Here is a 22203-nt window from a genome sequence, read left to right as displayed (position 1 = left end):
AATGTTTAAAAAAAAAAATTATAAAACATTATTATTATTATTATTATTATTATTATTATTATTGTTGTTGTTGTTGGCTGCTAAGAAATTACTTTTCAATAGTTTAAATGTAATTTAAAGTTACTGCTCAATATCAACAGCACCTGACCCAATAAGCCAACCTCACACATAACATAACACGTGCACTTAAAGCTTGCTCAAGGTTTTGTGGCTGATAGTTGATAAAGTGTTTGCAAATCAAAATATACATTTTCTTGTACTGTAGTGGCAGAGTAAAAAAAAAGAAGAAAAAAAAAAGGAAAAATGAAATCACTGAGATTACAGTAAAGATGTCAGAGTTTAAGTTATCTTTAACTCAACTCATTTCCAACAGAGGTTAGCGGTGGTAAGCTAGCTGAAGGTACCGTGGGCGTGTACCGTGTAAGGTGTTTGGAGGTCAAACCTTTAGTTTTGTCATCCTCATCAGCTCACACGTCGACACCGTCTTTCAAAAACATTTGAAGGTGTTCCTGTTTGCTGCTGACGGCCATGCTCGAGGAAAGTCACATTTGATTTAGTTTGGGGTGGAGGTGGATATACAAGTCAGGCGGTGACTGGCTTCACCCGCCGGTCCGTCTCTCCCACTCACAAAGCCTCTCAGACCGGGAGTGAGAAGCCTGGAAACCTCCGTGGAAGACGGTGAGAAAACACAGTCACCTTTGACCCTCAGCTCGTAATGGAGACGGCGAGTGAGGGTGAGGGGCCTGCTTGTGTGTTAAAACCTTTGGTAAGTGAGATGGCCAGAGAGTGAGTGAGTGGTGGCTGTGCAGGTGCATATTGTCTGTGGTTGTGTGTGTGGTTTTTTTTTTTATTATTTATTTATGTAAAATAAATAAATAAATAAATAAATAATAATAATAATAATAATAATAATAATAATAATAATAATAATAATAATAATAATAAAATCCTCAGGGCTTCGACTTTCTAAACGTTTCCAACTCTGATGTTGACTCGGGCTCCAGCTCCGTCTGTGTCTTTCACCGGCAGCCACGCGACCAATAGGAAGCGGAGCGCGGACTCGCTTCCGTCCGTGGGAGGCCCCGGGAGGCGATGCCAACAAGCCGGCAGAGAGGGACGCAGAGGAGCCGCGAGCAGTGCGGCCAGTAGCCGGGCGTCACCGCACCGTGGCTCTGACTCAGTCCACAGCCGCGGGCAAGGCGAGCCGAGCCGAGCCGAGCCGAACCGAGCCGAGCCGATACATCAGGGTAACTGCACACTCCGCATTTCCGCCTCCCGAGTTGGAGCGAACCGCGTGAAACAAAACATCCGGCGCGCTCGCTCCACTTTTTTTTTTTTTTTTTTTTTTTTTTGCGCGCACAATTTGCGGGGGGGGAAACAAAAACAAAACAAAAAAAAAAAAACAACTTTGTTAGTTCCAAATTTGTCGCGGCCTCAGTTAATCAAGATGTTTTGTTTTTCTTCTTCTTCTTCCTCCTTCCGCTCCCTCTCTCCGTCTGTCTCTGTCTCTTCTAGATGTGAAGCCGTCGCTTAACCCCCTCCCGCAGCCCGGTGACCGCACAAAAGACTCCGCAGATCGTCGCGCGTCACTTTTGAGTCGCAGCGGCGCAGAATGGACGGTTTCCCCGACCAGCAGGTGCCTCGCGGTGGCTCCAGAGTGAGTGATCCTCGGACGAGAAGATCCGGGGGAAATGAGAGAGCGGCACATTCGCACCTCGCCCGTCGTTGTCGTCATGCCGTGCACTCTTGTGTTGTTGTCAGTGTTGTTTGCTGTTGTTGTTCTTTCTTTCTTTCTCCCTCTGTCTCTCTGTCTTTGCTCTGATCCCATCCCTCCTCTCAGCTGCTGCTGCTGCCAGGGATCATTTCTCCCAAAGGGACCGTTTCAGTTTCATTCAAACATCAAAGATGTATATATATATATATATATATAGAAAAGAACAAAAACAACAACTTTAAGATGCCAAATACTTGGTGTAATTAGTTGTGTCCCTGGTAGTGATGTCAGGTTCCTCCTGCACAGGTCAGCCTCTTCCCAGCGCCTCGCTTTGCTTTTTTTTTTTTCATCATCCTCATCCTCCTGGTTGCAACCTGAACCTCGTGCAAAATCTCAACACCAGCAGCCAGGGAAACAGAAATATACAAATTGATTTTTGTGCCCACCCCCCCCCCCCACCCCCCTCCTACACCTCTCACCCTCAGAAGCTGCACGGAGAGACAACAAGCAGACAGAAGCCGACGCATGACAGAAAGAGAAATTTCATTAGGAGCGACCTGGCAGTGGACACTGAAGGTGAGTCAGCGCAGGGGGGGGGCTCGCAGGGGGAGAAGTTAATTTCACGGCTCCTAAACATTTAGCAAAATTCAATTGGTTTGCGGGCCACCTGCGCTGCTAACTACAGAATCTCGATTACACCACGGCCGGCCTGTGATGACTCTCGCAACGAAGCCTCCCGTCAGCTGCCAGAGACACAAATTGACTCGTTATTAGCTGGCGGTGCACGTGATCGGGTGGCCGGTGGCTGAGTTGAGCTGAGCGGAGGCCCGGCGGCGGCTCAGCCGGCCATAATGAGGCCAGTGGTTTCCTGGTGCGCCTCCTGAGCTCCTTTAACCACCTGCCATTGTTCTCCCGCCTCCTCAGAGCTCTTCCAGGACCTCAGTCAACTGCAGGAGACCTGGCTGGCAGAAGGTGAGTGCTTCCACTCTGGAGCAACAACGACGAGGCGGCGTGAGGAGGAGGAGGAGGAGGAGGAGGAGGGTGGGTGGGAGGGTCGGGGGGGGGGGGGGGGAGAGACGGGTTAAAAAATGGATAGATGGTTGTTAGAGAAGGGGGGGGGTTGGAACCAGGAAAAGAAAAAAAGAAGTCGGGTGGTGGTGGTGGTGGTGGGGGGTGTGGGGGGGGCTGCCTGGAGTTACTTGCCTTGCCTGGTAGTCCAATTAAAAGCCTGTGTGGAAGAGGCACCTTGTGTGTCATGCATACATTAGAGGGTGTGCGAGGGGGTCTTGAGGGAGACCGAGGAGGCTCTACCCAGAGAGTGTCATCACAAATTACCAGGAGAAGGCTCTCCGACGCTCACTGTCTCTTCTGCTTTTGGCAGGAGCTAACGCGCTGCACGCCAGCCGCCGCTGCCACCGCCTCAGCCCTCTCTCTCTCTCTCTCTCTCTCTCTCTCTCTCTCCCCTCTTGCTCATCTGCCCTCTCTCTCTCTCTCCCCTCACTCTCGCTCTCTCTCTCTCTCTCTCTCTCTCTCTTCTTCCTCTTAGCACTCCTCTCTATCTTCTCCAGCTGCACCATCACCTTGTCTTCTTCAATTTCACTTCTCGGCGGCAGCGAGGAAAAAAAGCAGAGAGGAGGGAGAAAGAGTGGATCTATAACTTTTTTTTCTCCACAAAAACAAAAAGAACGAATCGCTTGCTCGACTCGGCAGCCCAATCAGAAACTCTTAAAGCTACGTATTTGAAAAAAAAAAAAAAAAAAAAAAAATCCAAATCAGTTTCTTTTAGTTTTTGTTCCATTTTGTTCTTTCCCTCTGATGGCAAGACTCGCTCTTTGTGGTCTAAGCAAGACGTGATGCTTCAGGATTTTAGCGCCGGCGTCCTCTTTCCACCGTGTCTGCAGCACCGAAGTTTTGGTTAGTGGCAAAAATGTGTTTGTCCTCACGTGTGTTTGCTGTGCTGTGTTTGCTGTGCCTGTGTGTGTTGCTTGTTTTTCCTTCCCCCCCCAACGTGGAGAAACTTGTTGCGTTGTTGTGTGTGTGAGAGTGTGAGTGTGAGCCGAGTGCCGGGCGGCTGTGTTCCACACTGGCAGTGTGTTTGTGGGGTTTCCCCAGGCCAGCGTGGATTGATGTGAGTCCGCTCAGTCTCAACTTTTTGGGAGCGTGCAGAGTGATGAGAGGTTGCTTTTCCTGTGTTTTTCCTATGAAATTTTGCTCCCAAAAAAACAAAAAACAAACAAAAAAAAATCACAATGTTTTCTCCGGCAAAACGCTGCAAAGCTCTGAGGTGAAAGTGTTGAAAGCGACGACAATGACTTCCCTGTGATGCACTGTTGAACGTGTCAGCTGAAATGCTTCACTTATTTTTTGCTAAAAATACACACAGCCGAGTTGGGAAGTCATTCTTCTTTGGGTGTAAAATTAGTGAAATTTCAGCCGCAGTTATTTTTGGTCTTTTTTTAATTAAAATTTAAATGCTCTGAATTCAAAGTGCCCTGATGATGTCTGCGCTGCGACGTGTTTTATAGTCGGTGTTTTTAGTTTTGAGTTTTCGTGATTTCATCCGCAAATATTTTTAAAACCAATAAGGAAGTTTCTTTTATTCTGAAAAATAAAAATGTTATTCCCCACCCCCCACCCCCCCAAATTACCACTGAGCATAAAGAGGACATGCACATTATGAAAGAATTATTTAAAATCATGTTTTGCAAAAGGAAAATAAAAAATGACAGACGGCTCCGCATGAAATCAGCCTCTCTTTATTTATTTTTTTAAATCTGGCAGCCTTCACTTCGGTGACAAAGAGTTCCCATAATTCATCAGAAAACAAATCTCCTGCCCAAACCCAAATCTTTTTAAAAATGTTTTTATTTTAACCTAAAGTCTGGCGACGCGGCGCTCCCACCTGCAGGCCGGCGGAGAATTAACAAAAAAAAAAAAAGAAAAAAGAAAAAAAAAAGAAAGGACTTAGACAGCGTTTTAATATTTCAGCATCCAGAGCGGGACTTGGGGACTTGGGGACGATGAGAGGTATTACTGTTAAGGATTACAGTTCTGCCTGTCACGGATCAATGTGATGATGTACGGCGCTGCGGCGCTGTCGCTTTAATCAACGACTTCCTGTCCATTACGGCCAGAAAGAAGAAATACCTGCCCGGCGCTGGAGATTTATTAGCTCAGGTAATTGGACGACGAGCAGGAATTAGCGTGGACAGAGTGAATTTCCGACTGCCGTCCTCCGACCCCCTCGCCTCCACCCGTCCCCGCCGCGCCACCTGCTCTTCCGTATCTTTAATTCTATTTCTAGAGATTTTGGACTTTTGGAATTTCTTCTCGCAAACTTCTCCGCCAGAGTTTGGCTGTTGAATGGGTTTTTTTTTTTTTTTTTCTTCAAGCTGCACCTGATGTCCAGGTTACAAACCCCCCCCCCCAAAAAAAAAAAAAACCCAACCCTCGGAACTTGGACGGAGGAAGCTGCTTCCGCCGAGGCCTGAAGGTGTCGCAGCCTCCATGACCTCTCCCACTGTGTTTCATTTTTTTATTTCTGTCGCTACCTTCTGTCCTTCTTCCTGCCCCCGTCCTCCCTTCTTTTTTCTTTTTTTTTTTTTCTTTTTCTTTTTTTTTCTGACTTTTGTTTTGTTGTGTTTTGTGAATGGCGGCAGGCTTCCAGCGCTCTGCAGGAGTGTGTTGCAGGGGATCAGCTGGCTCATTCACGGGACTGGAGCCGGTGACTCATCCGTCCTGCACTTCCTGTCCAGCACAGACGCCACTGCTGCTACTGCTGTTGCACAGTCCCACCTTTTTTATTTTTTATTTTTTGTTTGTCCTCCTACTCCCCCCCCCCACCCCCCACCCCCCTCAGTTTCTCCGCTCTCCCCACGTCTTCTTTTGTCAATTTATCTCGCAAAACATGGCACCGCAGCAGCAGCAGCAGAAGCAGCAGCAGCAGAAGCAGCAGCAGCTTCCAAACTCTGGTTGGCTGGAAGCAAATTTAGGGGAATCGTGAACAATTCTTCAGATTTGATTCTTTAAAAAAAAAAAAAAAAAAAAAAAATGAAAAATGTGGACAAGTTGTGATTGTGATCAGCATGAATTGGACTCATTGGTCTGTTCTGAAATCACCGCCGCCGCCGCCGCTTCTTCTCCTCTGATGCTTGTTTACTCTCTTCAATTCACACCTCTGATAAAATGAAAGAAAACATCATAATCAAGAGACAGAAAATGTTTTTTTTTTTTCTTAGGTTTTTTTTTTTTTTTTTTTTTTTTCTTTTTTTTGCGAAAGATCTCTCTTGACATGTCGGGACACATTTGCCTCAGCGTGATAATGAAGATCCACCTCATGGCGGGTATAAATAGACGTGCAAACGACACCTCTAATTCTCCATTTTCATTTTCTTTTTTTCTTTTTTCTTTTTTTTTTTGGTGGTGCACCGTGGCATGCGGGCGTGGGCGTAAATACCCGTGACATATAAACACATAGGTGCTTAATTGAAGGCTGCTCTTCATTATTTCAGCGTTTTGAGCGTGGGTGCAGGTGAAGCCCGGCAGCAGCTTTGGAACGGACCCGACTCGGCAGGCACAGGTGGATGCACCAGTGGGGAGGAAGCCAATTAGACACAGTTAACAATGGGTGTTTGGCTGCCGGCGAGAGCCGAGGCTGCCGGCCGGTCGACAGACAGACCAGGCGACGCCCGGAAGTGGGAATTAGACGGTTGGCAACAAAAAAAAAGAGCCAAAAAATACTTCAACATCTGGAGGTTGATGTGAACACGCACGTCTGGTCTGGTCTGGATCAGTTTTCCAGGCTGATTGTGGGTCTTTTTTTTTTTTTTTTTTTAAATACTTACTGTTTGTTTCTGTTCTGCGATAGCTGTTTTTTAAAAAAAATAATAAAAAAAAATATATATATACATATATATATATATATATATATATATTTTTATCTAATAAAGCCTTTCAAAAAATATATAATAAACATACAATAAAGTTTAACTGTGCAAGACTCCCTCTTGTTAATGAACTGTAATAAAAAAAAAAAAAAAAACATGAGAGATTTAACTGAATTGTTAAAGGTTGCTTGGGAAAACAATTTTTTTCACTGGAATACGATGAAGGTGGATATGACTTCCTGTCAAACAATGGCAAACCCCCCACTTGACTGTGAAATGTCATCTCTAAACTTTTTTTTTTTTCAGGTTTATTTATCCGTTTAGTTTGAGATGAAAAAAAAAAAAGAAAGAAAGAATATTCAGAAGTTACAAATAAAAGCAAAAGCGACAATATTGCGATTAGCGGAGGCGGAACAACAACAAAGCACTCTGTGGCCTGATTTCCTGTAAAACACATTCTTTTGGCTGCGGCGCCATTTAACCGGGTCGGCCGTTCAGACGCCTTTGGGGACTGTGGGGGCTGCGGAGGGAGGCAGAGCTGTGATCAATGCTGCCGTGTCCGTCAACATCACAAACACTCAAACCCTTTCTTCTTCTTCTCCTTCTCCTTCTCCTTCTTCTCCTCCTCCTGCTGCCCCTCCTCCTCGTCTCCGTGTCTCCAGCTCAAGTTCCTGACAATGACGAGCAGTTCGTTCCAGACTTCCAGACTGAAAACTGTGAGTAAGAAAACATTTTTTATTTCTCTGTGTGTGTGTGTGTGTGTGTGTGTGTGTGTGTGTGTGTGTGTGTGTGTGTGTGTGTGTGTCTCAGTAGCCTCACCTTAGCTCTCCGGAGAGCTGCAACAGTCAGGTGTGTGTGTGTGTGTGTGTGTGTGTGTGTGTTAAGGGCTGGGAGTGGGAGGGGGGGGGTATTGTCTGTCTGTCTGTCTATCTGTCTGTCTTCCTCTCCCCTTGTCGCTCTCACCGCTATCAAGACACTATTGCACCCTGCATATTATTTGCATAAACATCAAAATATTCTGGCGGATTTTCTGTTTTATTGTGGCGGGGTGAAGTGATATTTTTATGAGCCTGTGACCCAAATGGCTGTCAATTTTATTTTTTCTATATATATATATATGTATATATATATACATATATATAGATACACATATATATATATATTTATGTATATATATATAGATATACATATATATGTATATAAAATACACATACATATGTGTATATATGTATATATATTTATATATGTACATGTATTTATATCGATAGATACATCTATATATATAGATATAGATGTATATATATAGATATAGATATATATGTCTGAAATGTTCAGATGACCTTTCCTTCCCTCAACGTGTCTTTTTTTGCAGCTGTTGACGACACTGAGGTTTTCTAAATCCGTCAGTTTTATTATGAGGAGAAAGGCGTCGTTTCTCCTCCTCAGCCGGTGGTTTGTCGCCTCTCTGCTTCGCTCCCCGCTAGCATGGCTGCGGTGTTTGTCTGTTTGCGGCGGGTCCCCCCCCCCCCCCCATCACTTTCAAACAACGCTAGAATTCTGCAGTTGTGCGTGGGTCGACCCGAGGGCGCCTCTGCGCTCGACTGGATCTTACTTCACCTTTTTACCTGAACGCCCGTCCTTCAGGTGGCGACTTGGCACGGGCGGCCGCTGCAGGAAGCGGTGCCAAGGTGGCGGAGGGGCTGGCGGAGGGGGCGGGGCCCAACCAGAGCGAGTGAGTTGAGCTCAGTGGATGCCCGAGGAGAGAGCACATGTCCTCCAGAGGAGCCAAAACGCCCGTGACACTGTGTGAAAAGACACACGACGAATCCCCCCAACCCCCACCCCCACCCCTTCCCGCATCCCCTAAAAGTCCTTGCCTTTGCCCTTTGACCTTGGGACAAAACTCGGGGCAGAGTGAAGAGAACAAAGAGAGCAGGTGTGAGTGTTTCTGCAACTCTTTGTTCCCGACCAGCGGTCGCTCGGTCTCGGTTGTGCTGGATGGAGTAAAGGTTCTGAGGCGGCGGCGACCGCCCGGAGTCCTTCTGCTGCTCCCAGATTGAAGACCACCGTCCTTCACCCCCCCCCCCCTGTCTGTCCGGCAGCACCGGTCCTTCCCCTTCGCTCCTCCTTTTTAAACGTCAACTTGTCTTTGGTGGTTTAAGATGGCGGTCGACCTCCTCTCTCCTCTCGTCGGTGGAAACTCGCTGGACTCGTCAGAACAACGCTGCAAAATGGTCCGGCAGCCGAGAGGCAGAGGTGACGGAGACCCGGCGTCCTTCACAGAGAGAGAGAGAGAGAGAGAGAGAGAGAGACTGCTGACCATCTGAATCGCCCTCTTGGCAGAGCGGCAGCAGACTGGACGGACGGGGGGAGGGGGGGGCACCGACAGATGGCAGCAGGGTGAGGGCGCCGTGGTTGGCCACTGGAGCGGGCGTCCCAGCCGGCGCCGGCTCTCCCATATGGGTTTCACCGAGTGGCCCGGGCGAGAGAGAGGTGGAGAGAGGTCGAGGATGAAGAGCGGCGTTAAAAACCAAGCCCGGTTGACCGGGGAATGGGTTCCCCCGTAAAGCACGCACGCTGGGGGTTGAAGTCAGCGTGTTTCACGTTGCAACCGTCAGCAAGGGGGGGGGGGGGGGGGCAGCTTGGGAGGAAGAAAAATCTGGAGCTTTATTTAAAAGCAGCCTGGGGATTCGATTGTCTGCTTTACCAAATCAAATGTGAAGGAAACCTGCGTGAAATTCTTCTTCACTTTAAGTTCGAAATATGTGTTTGCAACATAACTACAAAGAGTGTTGTTGTTGTTGTTGTTGTTGTTGTTGTTGTTGTTGTTGGGCTGACTTGTTTTATTTTTTAGAAGCCCCTTTTAAAGTAAAGTACATGATTTTGGTTTTGGAAGAAAATGTGACTTTCCTCCGATGAGATCTTAGAATTGGCTTCATTTCATCATTCTGTCTATTGTGTCCAGTTTGACCTTTGACCCGCGGCTCACGGCCAATTCTCGGGGGGCCAGCTCGGGAGCAACTTTTCCGACTTTTGTACGTCTTTCCGGCCCTGGGAAGCGTCGCGGCGCCACTCTTCTTCTCCCCCCCCCGCCCCCTCCCCCCCCACCCTCCTTCCTCAATGTCGACTTCGCACTCGCCGTCCACGCCACTCGGGCGCAGCGTGCGCTTGGCCTTGAGAGCGAAGCGTCCTCGGGCTGAAGGAGGAGGAGAAGGAGGACTTCTCTTTGTCTCCAACTCCGACACAGATGCTTACCATTAGCATAACTTAGCGGGGGAACCGAGGAGTGGAGGAGGTGTAAAATGAGGCCACGCGTTGCCGCCGCCTCCCAGCCGCCGTCATTTAACAGCAGTGGCGAGCACCTACAGTAGGTGAAAATGGAATTGAAGCTTTTCCGCCGCTGCCAAAAGAGCTGAATTTTTTTCTCCGTTTTTTTTTTTTTTTTTTTTTTTTCTTCTTCTCCGTTTTTTTCTTTTTTTCTGAATGGACTGCAGGAATATCTGCCAAAACATCGGGCTCTGGTTCTGCCAAAACACACAATTTGTACCTGAGAACACTCAACATTTGGGGCCAAGACTCCTTTGATAAGTCGCCCTGAGCGATGCCAGAAAAACACGGGCGAGAAATTCATGCTAGCCGAGAGGAAAAGGAAAAAAAACTGCCGTGCAAGATATTGCAAATATTAGAACTTGACCTTTTTTAAAGTACACATATACATATATATATATATATATATATATATATATATATATATATATATATCGTCAAATTATTTTTTTTCTTGTGTCTTAATCAAAGCAGCTAATAAAAGGATAAAAAAAAAAAAACTAAAACCATTTGCATTTAAAATGGAGGCAGTAATTGTTGTAACTACTTTGAAACACCCTGCCTACCTGCCATCATGGCTAATCAATATGTAGATAATGAGAGCAATCAAGCGGTGATGGGCGTGACATTCTGGACCAGGAAGAGGAAGTCTCCCTTCTCACCGCAGCCCCCGTCGCCCCCTGGCTTATTGATTTGTGTACCTCGGCACCCCGCCGACCTGATCCATGGTGACATTTCCATTTTCTAATTCGAGGCCCGGCGCTCCTGCTGCCGCTGCTCACACGGAGCTGTGGCTGGGCCCCCGCTAGCCCTCGCACCCGCCGCATTTCACCTGCAAACCCCCTCGGATGGACGAGACGGAGAGTGAAGGAGGTCACACCTGGGCAGTGTCTCAACTCAGGGTCTGCATCCTTCAGACCGAGCGTCCTCCGTTTGAAGGAAGCGTCCTCCAAGGACCCGGCCCAGAAGGACCGACCCAAACCCCGCCTCCCCGGTAACCACACGGGACGGTCTAGCCTTTGGCGTATTTCCTGGTTGCGTCACCGCCGTTCCCTCCTGCTGGCCAACCCAGGAAGTGAGGTTTTCATAGCATCAAGCTAACCATTGGTTCACCAGCTAACGATGGCGCTGGATGTTCAAATCAGTAAAAACCCTGCGTTGAAAACTGAATATTTGATGTGAAATTTCAATACTTCAATTTATACGTGGTGTCTTTGCCAGTAGATGGCGCTAATTTCAGCCGACTTCCCAGGATGCTTTGCAGCAGCAGGCAAAGCATCCTGGGATACAGAAGGAGGTGAAGGATAGTAGCGCTGCAGCCTTGGAATGGGCTAACAGTAGGACGCATTCCCAGTACGCATTTGGAGCGTCCTTCTGACTTTTGGGAAGTGGGAGGAGCCTTCACGCAGTGCTATGACGCAACTTCCTGTCAAATGCAGCCTTGGAAGGATGCAGAGCCTGGACTGAGACACAGCATTGGTTTGTTTGTTTCCTTGTTTGTTGTGTTGATGCGGCGACACCTTAACGAGGCTTCTGTCAAAGGTCGCCCCTCAGGAAGAGTCTCGCTGACCTCTCGGATCGATGGCCCAGAAAGGTCAGACCCCCCCCTGCAGCCAGCCGGGTCTGCAAGGGGCCCCTGGGTAAGGGGTGTTCAGTCCGAAGCCCCGCGTGGCCGGTCCCCCCCCCCCCCCCCCCCCCCACCATCGCTTTCTCTGGAGGGGGCGGGACTCTGCTGTGCATCAGCACCGGGCCCTGGCTCATGCAGCTGCTGTCAGTCCATCAGTCGGTCCATGACAGCGTCCCAATCCTCTGCACACATTCTGGCGGGTCTGCACAAAGACCGTCTGAGAAGAGAGGGACGTCAGTCCCAGCCAGTCCAACAGCGTGCGCCACCGTCGCCATGACAAAACCCAAGCATTGCCTTGGTGGTGGAGTTCTGATGGGACGACTGGAGTGCCTGTAAACCCGTCGGTCCGACCCAGATGGGAGTTTGAGAACTCCAGTTGGAGTCGGAGAACTCGGATTGAGACGCCCAGGCAATGCGGCTGGCATTGGAATTTCTCTGTCGTGTGTATGACTGGCCACACCCCCGCGCTAGCGTCTGCCCCCCCCCCCCCACAACAACGCGGTTGTGTTGCAGCCCCGCAGCAGCGCACGGTGTCGTTGACTCCCTCTCCGAGTCACCATTGGTTTCCTGACCTTGCACAGCTGCTGGGCAGCGATCAGCAGGTCGTCAAAAACAAAAAAAATCACAAAAAAAAAAAACATGTTACCGGGGATTTTAATCAAAGTAAATATAGATAGATAGATTTTTTATTATTTTTTTTTTACTGGGTTACATGGAAGTCCAGCTCGACGCAAATTTGCGTGTATTGTATTTCGTACGCGTTTGTATGAGCGAACTCACTCACAGGAGAATAATTGTGCACGTTGTGCACGTTTGTAAATTTGTGACCAGTCCGCTGGCGGTGGCGAAGCACAGCAGCGGCTGGAAGTGGTTCAGTTGAAGACCGGTACGGGCATAACACCGGTGCTGTATCGCCCTCCGCTCGTTCCACTGTTGTGCGACAAAAGAGGCTAAGCAGTTAGCGCGCTGAAAAGACTCGCATTGTTTTTCTCACTTGCATACAAACTGGGACAAGAAGAGAAGTCCCATCAGACCAAAAAAAAACAAACCCCCCCCACCCCCCAAAACCTGAATTATGAGCTTGGTCCGCTGAAGCTCTGCGTGTACATGTAGCCGGTGTAACGCACAGTTTGCAGACTCTGACTCATCAGTCTGGCCTGCAGAGGTCAGCAGGAAAGCTACAAGCTAACTCGCTTGTCTTGTCTGGAGACGGTGCACCCAGCAGTAGTAAGGAAAAAGTATTTCCAGAACACACACACACACACACGCACACGCACACACACACACACACACAAGTTTATTCATTTTTTTTATTTTATTTTTATTTCCCTTCTGGTTTAACTTCCCAATTAACACTTTTCTGACTGCGCCTGTGTGGGCTGGTCCGGGTGGAGTGGTGGTGAGACGGCGAGGGCCCAGTCCCCCCCCCCCCAACTTCATCCCGGCTGACTGGGTCCTGGTCAATTGGATTAGTGTTGATCACGACTGGAGGATGATGGGATGTTAATCAGGACTGATCAGGCACTTAACAGCCTCTCTCGCTGTGGGGGCCCATAGGTAGAGAATGTGGCCCCTCCCCCTTCCAGCCCGTCTCTCTCGCTCCCTCACACACACACACACACACACTCCCTCTCTCTCTCTCTCTCTCTCTCTCTCAGATCAATGAGCTCCCTTGTTGTCTGGAAGGTATCGACAGCCGGCTGAGAGCGGGTCGGGGGAGCTCGGCCCGCCGCTCACCCGCCAGCGTGACCCACTGTCATATCTCACTCACAGAGTCGCTGTCGACAAAATGAGATTTTAAGTGAGCTGTTTTCGCGGCGGCGGCGGCAGCCCCCGGGCCCGGCCCCCGGGATGTCACATCCTCCACCGCTGCCGCATGGAGCGACGCTTCACAACTGAACTTTGTCACAAGTTCTCCTAATCACAGCAACACCGGCCCGACCATGTTACGTTTATCAGAATCAGAACCAGAATCAGAAAATACTTTATTCATCCCGAGGGAAATTCTTTGAGTAACAGGGCTCCAGTAGTGCACATAAAATATACAGAAGCATGCAATAACTCAATGAAAAATAGTCAAAACAATAGAAGATTAAATAACCGGCTGTTTTCACTTCGTGCAAAGCTGGGGGGGGGGGGGGATAAAGAGCATATAACTATAAAATAGTGTAGAATTCTGGACGCATGCATGTGGATGTATATGGCAGACAGTGATTTTACAAGGAGGAACTGCACAGTTTAATTGCCACAGGAAGAGAAGATCTTGTGTGGGAAGTCTATAAGTCCCCTGGTCTCCTGGTCACCTGGTCTCCTGGTCACCTGGTCTCCTGGTCACCTGGATCTCCTGGTCACCTGGTCTCCTGGATCTCCTGGTCACCTGGTCTCCTGGTCTCCTGGTCACCTGGTCTCCTGGATCTCCTGGTCACCTGGTCTCCTGGTCTCCTGGTCACCTGGTCTCCTGGTCACCTGGTCTCGTGGTCACCTGGTCTCCTGGATCTCCTGGTCACCTGGTCTCCTGGTCACCTGGTCTCCTGGATCTCCTGGTCACCTGGTCTCCTGGATCTCCTGGATCTCCTGGTCACCTGGTCTCCTGGTCTCCTGGTCTCCTGGTCACCTGGTCTCGTGGTCACCTGGTCTCCTGGATCTCCTGGTCACCTGGTCACCTGGATCTCCTGGTCTCCTGGTCACCTGGTCTCCTGGTCACCTGGTCTCCTGGTCTCCTGGATCCCCTGGTCACCTGGTCTCCTGGTCACCTGGTCTCCTGGTCACCTGGATCTCCTGGTCTCCTGGATCTCCTGGTCACCTGGATCTCCTGGTCACCTGGTCACCTGGATCTCCTGGTCACCTGGTCTCCTGGTCTCCTGGTCACCTGGTCTCCTGGTCCGTGTGCTTCTGTGTTGGACCAGGAAGAACTAAAGAATTCTATTGTTTGAAGGACTGAAGGCACAACATCGGTGAAGCTTCGTCCTTCCAAGATGATCGAGACAACTATTTCCAGGATAGTAATAAATGATCAGGCGTTTGTCACAACAATATTTGTCTTTTCAATGCCGGACACCGAGCGTTGATTTTGCCTGTTTTTATCTCCTGGCGCCTTTTTTTTTTTTTTACTTTTAAAAAAAATTTAAATTGAAATTGAGAATAAATTGGATTTGTGTGACGCCTGCCGTCTTTGTCCCCCTGCAGTGGCTTTCCACGGTCTGCAGCTGAAGATCAAGCGGGAGCTGCACAGCCCGTGTTCAGAGCTGAGCTCCAACTGCAGCCAGGAGCGGCCCTTCAAGCTCCACTATGGAGAGAAGTGTCCGTACAGCGTCAGGTGAGGCCGTGAGTTCGAGCCGCACCTGCGACCTCTCCGTCGTGTCGGCAAGAAAGGGGGCGGGGGGGGGAAAGGAAAAAAACTCATCAGTTTTTTAAAGTCATGACAACATTTCCAATGGGCTCCGTTTACATTTTAAAATATAGTTGAGATATAATAATCTGTCAGATGTATTTTTTTTTTTTTTTTTTTTACAATTGTTTTCACATTTTTATTTAGCTGTAAATCACCGGGCAGATTTGATCTTCTGCATAACGACCTGAGCCGCGTGGAGAAATGTGTGTGTGTGTGTGTGTGTGTGTGTGTGTGTGTGTGTGTGTGTGTGTGTGTGTGATTCGTTTTGCTCACACGGTCAAAGACAGAGGGAGAGTTTGGCAGTGTGTTATTCTGACACAACCGCCACCGTGATGAAACGATGCGGCGCTTCTTAATATATTCAGCATGTGTGTCAATGTGTCTGAACACGTTTTGATTTTTTATATATATATATATATATATATATGTATATATTTTATTGATGATTTTTTTTTTAAAATGCAAAATGTGACTAGAAAGACGACATTGGATGCTTCGGTTTCCCCTACGAGCTCTTTGATTGTTTTTTTTGAAAAAGTGATTTAAAAGTGACTTTTGTGTGATGGATGTTAAATTTTAATTATTCCCAATTACATTTATTGTTTTATGAGCAATTGTAAGATTAAGTATGTGATTGACTTTTTTTTTTTATAGAAAAAAGTAAAAAATAAATAAATAAATCCTGTGTTAATTGAATAATAGTAGAAACTGCAGTAGTGAGAGTATTTTACTACTTTTTTAGTTATTTAAATTTGTTTGACTATGGCTGTGGATTTATTATTATTATTATTATTATTATTATTAGTAGTAGTAGTAGTAATTATTTATTACAACTACTACTACTAATATTACTAATAATAATTCAATAATATATATATATTTTTGCTAAAGAATATCCTAGCACATGGTAGCGACCCCCCCCCCCTCCCCCCCCACGTGAAAAGCTTACATATTCATGGCGAGCCATATGTGACTCTTGCGTTCACCTCAGTGCCTACGAGCAGAAGCAGCCTGCGAGAATGAAGCCCTCCAGCCCTGTCACGCCCCCCTGCAGCACCCCCGTCTCCCCCCTCCACCATGCCTCACCCACGGCCGCCCCCACGCCCAAGCCCGACAGGACGTACGCTCAGATCCCGCCCTCGCAGCCGCTCCCCGACAACGCCTACTCCATGGACCACAGGTACGACAGGCCGCCCGCCGCCCGCAGCCTTTTGCATTTACATCACATTTCCATGCCGGGCTGTTGCAGCCGGCGGCCGTATGGCGGCCGAATCTAATAAGGCGGCAGAGTTTTTAAGTTGCGGCGGGAAGAAGTGGGAGGAGCCAAAGCAGCGGCGCAAAAAAACAAAAACAAAAAACAACCCAAGATCTGTCGTGAGGGGTTTGTCGCTCTGCAGCTCCGTCCTCGATAAACAAAACAAAAAAAAAAGTACGCAAATGGACCACACAACAACAACAACAACAACGACGACAGCAACAAGAGTCGATGAAGCAGTGCTGCTCCTGCTGCTACTTTCTAGTTTTACATGTGTAAGAATGTTCCATTAAATCAGGAGTTTAAAGCGAAACCTTTTCCCAATTGCAAGGAAACAATCTGGCCTCCTTTCTTTCCTTCTGTCAGAAAGTCGTGACGAGCGTTTTGTCAACGTGTCCTCTCTCTCCAGCGACGCAGATTTCAGCTGCAATCTCCGTCGCTTCACCTCCAAACAAACCAAAAGTCTTCTTTCCTCCACCCCTTTTTTTTTTTAATCTTTCCTCCCCGCCTCCTCCCCGCCCATAGATTCCGACGGCAGCTGTCAGAGCCGTGCCACTCCTTCCCCTCGCCGCCCACGATGGCGTGCGACGGCCGACCCATCTACCACCGCCAGCTGTCGGAGCCCAGCATCCCCTTCCCTCCGCAGGGCTTCAAGCAGGAGTTCCCCGACCCGCTGTTTGAGCACCCGGCCATGATGGGGGCCCCGCTGCCCCACGCCTACCCGCCCTCCATGATGATCAAGCAGGAGCCACGGGACTTCACCTACGACTCAGGTGAGGAGGAAGAGGAGGAGGGGGAGGGGAGGAGGGGGTTGGGGGGGGCTTTTATTGAGTTTGCCCATTATTATTAGGGTTGGTCTGGTTTGACCGGGTGTCTGCGTGAGGTCGCCATTTCCTGTGGCGCTCTAATCAGACAGGAAGCAGCGTGGGGGGAAAAGGGGGAGGGGGAGGGGGAGGGGGGTGAGGTTCATGCCTGGGCTCAGTCCAAAAAATCTGCCCGCCCACGCTGCAGTCTGGGACTGGAGGAACCGATCATCGGACCGAGGCCACCACCCAGCCTGAGGCCACGTACGCTCTGTAAGCGCAGCGGGGCCAAGCGGTGAAACCCTGGGAGGGCGGAGCCAGGGCGGAGCTTAGCTGCTAACAGCAGCAAAGCTTGTCTCAGGGAGGAGTCCTGGACTTCCTTCTGATAATGATGCTGGAGTTTGATGACAGTGTGACTCCCAAAGTCACAGCGCTGGCGACTTCACAGCGAGCTAGCTGCAGGCTAGCTGTTAGCAAACAGCTTGGAGCCAATTAAGCCGAAGTGAATCTGGAGATTCTGTGTTCTGCAGCAAAAGTACAAACTCAGGGCCTCAGTCCTCCAGGTGGTCACATGACTGGTGGGAGTCCCACCCCACCAGGCAGAAGCCTTGGAGGAGAAAGGCAGAGGCGGAGCAACGAGAACGGGGAGCTAGACGCTCACTGCCGTTATCGGTGAATAATATTATTGCCGTCATAACTTGAATCAGGCTGGCCTTGCAGAACTGACTGCAGAACTTCTGCTCTGAGTGCCTGAGTGCATTTTTTTTTTCTCCTAAAAAAAAACCGAAACAAAACCAAGAAACAAACATCGCATCCGTCACAGTAACGCCAACAGAGTTATTCCAAAATCAAAACAAGCCAAAGGCTCACTGAAATGATTCATTCATATCAAATTTCTACGTTTCTGTTGCAGATTCATCGGTCATGTGCTCAAAACTACATTCTGACATTTGTTACATTTTGAAACCTTTTAAAAGTTTCAAGTCAAACAGCTTTTGTTGGCGCACCAGGACGGTAAGCAAGCAGCCAGGAAGAAAGTCCACTGCTCCGTGTTCCTGCTGGTGTCCGGCGACTGTCCGGCAGTCATGATGGAGCATCAGTGGGAATGTATTAGCGGCCGAGCATGTTGACCGGAGCGGGTCTGTTGAGAAGGATGGGGGGGGGGGGAGATGCTAATTTCATTAGCAGCAATTTCCTCTACAAGCCCATTACTTTGATGAAGCTCAGAGAAATGTTGACGGCCGCAGTCTGCTGATTGCACGCTCACTTTGTTAGGCCGTCTGTTTGATCCGCAGCTGTGGGAGGTTCTGATGTTTTTACAGAGAAATATTTCATTACGCACGGGATTCAATAAACTCAACAAAGTAGCAGCTTCCCAATGTCAAGCTAAAGTGGGTTTCTAAATACATCAGAGGGCTTCATCAAATTGTTCCTACTCAAATATAACCTCTCGGTAACTACGTTGAAGAAGTTCTGTATAAATAAATAAAATAAAAAAATGGAATTCCAAATAGAAGCGGAATTATTTTATGAAATTGTTTTGTTTCAAAATTTGCCATTGGTTTATTTTGAAGTCTGTCGAAACGTTAAAGTTCAAAATAATATTTCAACATCATTAAATGCTCTCAGCTTCTCAGTCAAAAAAACAAACATAACCCATTACTTTTGCTCTGCCTTGACTGCAACTGCAACTAACTGAGCCCTGGCCAGCAAGCAGTCTCATTAATAACACCAAACCCTCAGACTGAAGCTGAAGCCTCAGGTTCAGTGCAGGCCTTTCAAGATGGACTCACGCTGGATATCCCAGCAATCCCAACAGCTTGCACTTGCTTGTTTGCCTCAGTTTGCCTCAGTTTGCCTCAGTTTGCCTCAGAATGCCTCAGTGTGCCTCAGATTGCCTCAGTTTGCCTCAGATTGCCTCAGTTTGCCTCAGTTTGCTTCAGTTTGCCTCAGTTTGCCTCAGTTTGCTTCAGTTTGCCTCAGTGTGCCTCAGATTGCCTCAGTTTGCCTCAGTTTGCCTCAGAATGCTGTTTTCCAACTTCCTACTGCTGCCTATTTACAGTAGCGCTCCGCCTCCGTCGCGCTTCAGCTCCGTAGTAAAGGCTGTTTAGCTTGCAGCGTGTCAGGAGGCCGGAGGCTCTGTTCTGCTCTTCCATTATTGAGATCTTCCTTCTCTCTCTCTCTCTCTCTCTCTCTCTCTCTCTCTCTCTCTCTCTCTCTCTCTCTCTCTCTTCCTCCCCAACACACACACACACACACACACACACCTCCTCTCCCTCCTCCAGCCGAAGTCCCGAGCTGCCACTCCGTCTACCTGCGCCAGGACGGATACCTGGCTCACACCAGCAGGCCGGAAGGCTGCATGTTTGACAAAGTGGTGAGACACTTCTACGACGACACCTGCGTGGTGCCCGAGAAGGTCGAAGGTCAGTCGCCATTTTCCTTTTCTTGCTTTTTTTTCCCCCCTCTGTGTGCGTTTTTCTGCTGATTGGTGAGGAACAGCAGCAAAGAAGTGACGACGCCCCCCCCTCTCTCCCATGCAGGTGACATCAAGCAGGAGGCGGGGCTGTACCGCGAGGCCCCCTCCTACCAGCGCCGCGGCTCGCTGCAGCTCTGGCAGTTCCTGGTGGCGCTGCTGGACGACCCGTCCAACTCGCACTTCATCGCCTGGACCGGCCGCGGCATGGAGTTCAAACTCATCGAGCCGGAGGAGGTGCAGCTCACACACACACACACACACACACACACGCTGATCCAGTTCCATGTGATGACACACTTCCCTTTTTTTCTCCTGTTTATCGTCTCTCAACATTATTTATTATTTTTATTATTTATTATTTATTATTTATTATTTATTTCAAACTAAACTAGCAAGTAGCATGTAGCATCCAAATATTTGGAAGGGACCTGTCCCTCTTCAAGCCCTCTCTTTCCCAGGTGAGCGTGTAAAATGAAGCTCATGTCCCCGGGAAGCTCACTCTCTCCTCGTGTCGGGAAGCATTTTCCTTCCCCCCTGCCCCCCCCCCCCCCCTCCCCGCCGGCCCCCGGCTGCGCTGCGGGGCGGTGGCTTTGGACGGCAGCGGCAGCGCCGAGCGGCAGGCGGTCCGTCAGACAGGTGCAGCAACATCTGCTGCCTCCTCGGCTGGGTGTGTGACGCGCTCCTAATGAACACATCGCTGCTCAGGCTGGACGAGCTCTAATTACCGTTATTAGCAACGGAGGAAAGAGAGCAAAGAGGGGGGAAAAAACAAAACCAAGCAGTGGATGTCGACGTTTTGTCGAGCGGTTCGGGGGGGTGGGGGTGGGGGGGGGGGGTACAAGGTCGCTGTCTTGCCCACCCACGCGTCTGTTTGTGTGTTTTGACTGAGCTTTGTTTATCTGTGTGTGCAAAGGTTGCGCGGCGCTGGGGCATCCAGAAGAATCGCCCGGCGATGAACTACGACAAGCTGAGCCGTTCGCTGCGCTACTACTACGAGAAGGGAATCATGCAGAAGGTAAAGGAAGGAAGAAAACACACCGAAGGAGTCCCTTTAAAAAAATAAAAAATAACAAACAAACAAACCAACGGCACCGCTCGAGCTCGGAATCCAGATGTTGCGACCGCGGTGTGATTGAATAGCGGGCGCTCTCTCTCCGCTCAGGTTGGAAATCAGATCCGCAGTGAAAAGCTTGTGGTGGAGGCGGAGCTTGAGCTCAGCGCTGTCATATCAGAGCTTCTTTTCCCCAGTGTGTGTAACTTTATTACTGTAACAGGGATGCAGCGGAATGTGAGCAGCGACGCTTTGCCCTGTGTCTGCAGCAGCGTCTCGACTCAGACAGGAAGTCCACTCTCAACGTGCGTCTGTCCTTCTGTCTGTCCGTGCAGGTGGCAGGCGAGAGATACGTCTACAAGTTTGTGTGCGACCCCGAGGCGCTCTTCTCCATGGCGTTCCCCGACAACCAGCGGCCGGTGCTGAAGACGGACGTGGAGCGGCAGATCAACGAGGAGGACACGGTGCCGCTGTCGCACTTTGACGAGAACATGGCCTACGTCCAGGAGGGGCCCTACTGCCCACCGCACCCCTACAGCGAGGGATACGTCTATTAACAACGCACGCACGCACACACACACGCACACGCACACACACACACACACACACACACACACACACACACACACACACACAGTCTCATCATACACCTGAGACTTCTTGTGTCATCTGATTGAACGTGGCCCTGAGAGAGAGAGAGAGAGAGACTGAGACACACACACACACACACACACACACACACACACACACACACACACACACCAAGCAGAGCTTCCCCTCTGTGTTGAACCCAAACACTCGTTCTTGTTTGACTTCTCTCGTGGGCCCCAGCGACCCGGGCGCCATGCAGCAGGATGCAGAGTGCACTTTACAGAGCGGAGCGCCGCCAGGTGGCCCTGCTACTCCTTACATTTGTACAATAATACAGGACTCATTACGTTTGTTTGTTTGTTTGTTTTCATTCACTCACTCGTGACAATTCTCTGGACGTTCTGGGCACGTGGCGCCCCCTTGAGACAGGACTCTGTGCCGTCGATCGGATCAAAACCCTCGGACTCGGCCCGGATGTCCGGTGTTCACAAGAGGAACTTTTGTCCGGCCGTCCCTCAGTTTGTCTGCGAGCGGCAGCGTCGGGACATCTGTCTGGACGGCTCGGCCACGCTGACAGAATCCAGGACTCAAAACGTTTTGAGAGTCGCCCGGCGACCGACGCACCGACTGGATCGTCCCGCAGGCAGCCGGGGAACGGTGGCCCCAAAAAAAAAAAAAAAAAAAAACAGGAAGTGGAAGCGAACTGACGGGTTGTCAGCAGCATCACGGCGGGGGGAGGGGCGGGGGGCGGGGGGGTGTAGGGTAATCAATAAAGCTCACGGCCGCTCGCTGCAACGTAACTCCTTCACTGTACACACAAAGGTTTTTTTTTTTTTTCTTCTTCAATGGTCATTTGTCCCACGTGTTTGCTTTCTCAAGAAAAGAAAAGGTGAAAAAAGAAAAGTGTATGTACAGTCAAAGTGGACAAAGGAAAAACAAGCAATTAATTAAAGACAGGAATTAACCTCTGAAGAAAACTGACAAAAAAAAAAAGCCAAATTATTTTATTGGCGTCAAGAAAAGTTCACATATTTATCTGTTGGTTTTTTTTTTCGTTTCTTTTCTCTTTTTTTTTTTCC

At 49.1% G+C, this 22203-nt stretch overlaps 1 protein-coding gene across 2 annotated transcripts; it reads left to right on the top strand.

The window, feature by feature from the left end:
- Positions 1-1548: 1548 nt before the first annotated feature.
- On the top strand, positions 1549-21726 carry etv1 (ETS variant transcription factor 1). 2 transcript variants are annotated; one of them, XM_076045783.1, is made up of 11 exons: positions 1549-1657; positions 2200-2290; positions 2639-2686; positions 7263-7316; positions 14741-14870; positions 15937-16125; positions 16726-16973; positions 19289-19429; positions 19547-19716; positions 20396-20497; positions 20869-21726. In XM_076045783.1, the coding sequence occupies exons 1-11, from the start codon at positions 1613-1615 to the stop codon at positions 21088-21090; spliced, it is 1440 nt and encodes a 479-aa protein (XP_075901898.1). In that variant the 5' UTR covers positions 1549-1612; the 3' UTR covers positions 21091-21726. The 2 variants fall into 2 exon arrangements, with proteins under 2 accessions (XP_075901898.1, XP_075901899.1); XM_076045784.1 differs by lacking the exons at positions 1549-1657; positions 2200-2290; positions 2639-2686 and adding an exon at positions 3421-3628 and having other exon boundaries at positions 20869-21723.
- The last annotated feature ends 477 nt before the right edge of the window (positions 21727-22203 follow it).

This window comes from Nelusetta ayraudi, unplaced genomic scaffold, assembly GCF_046127955.1.
Source record: "Nelusetta ayraudi isolate G7.1 ecotype Tasmania unplaced genomic scaffold, CSIRO-AGI_Nayr_v1 ptg000087l, whole genome shotgun sequence".
Classification (NCBI taxonomy): domain Eukaryota; kingdom Metazoa; phylum Chordata; class Actinopteri; order Tetraodontiformes; family Monacanthidae; genus Nelusetta; species Nelusetta ayraudi.
The sequence above is the reverse complement of the archived record's forward strand: the minus strand, read 5'-3'. Positions and strand labels throughout refer to the sequence as shown.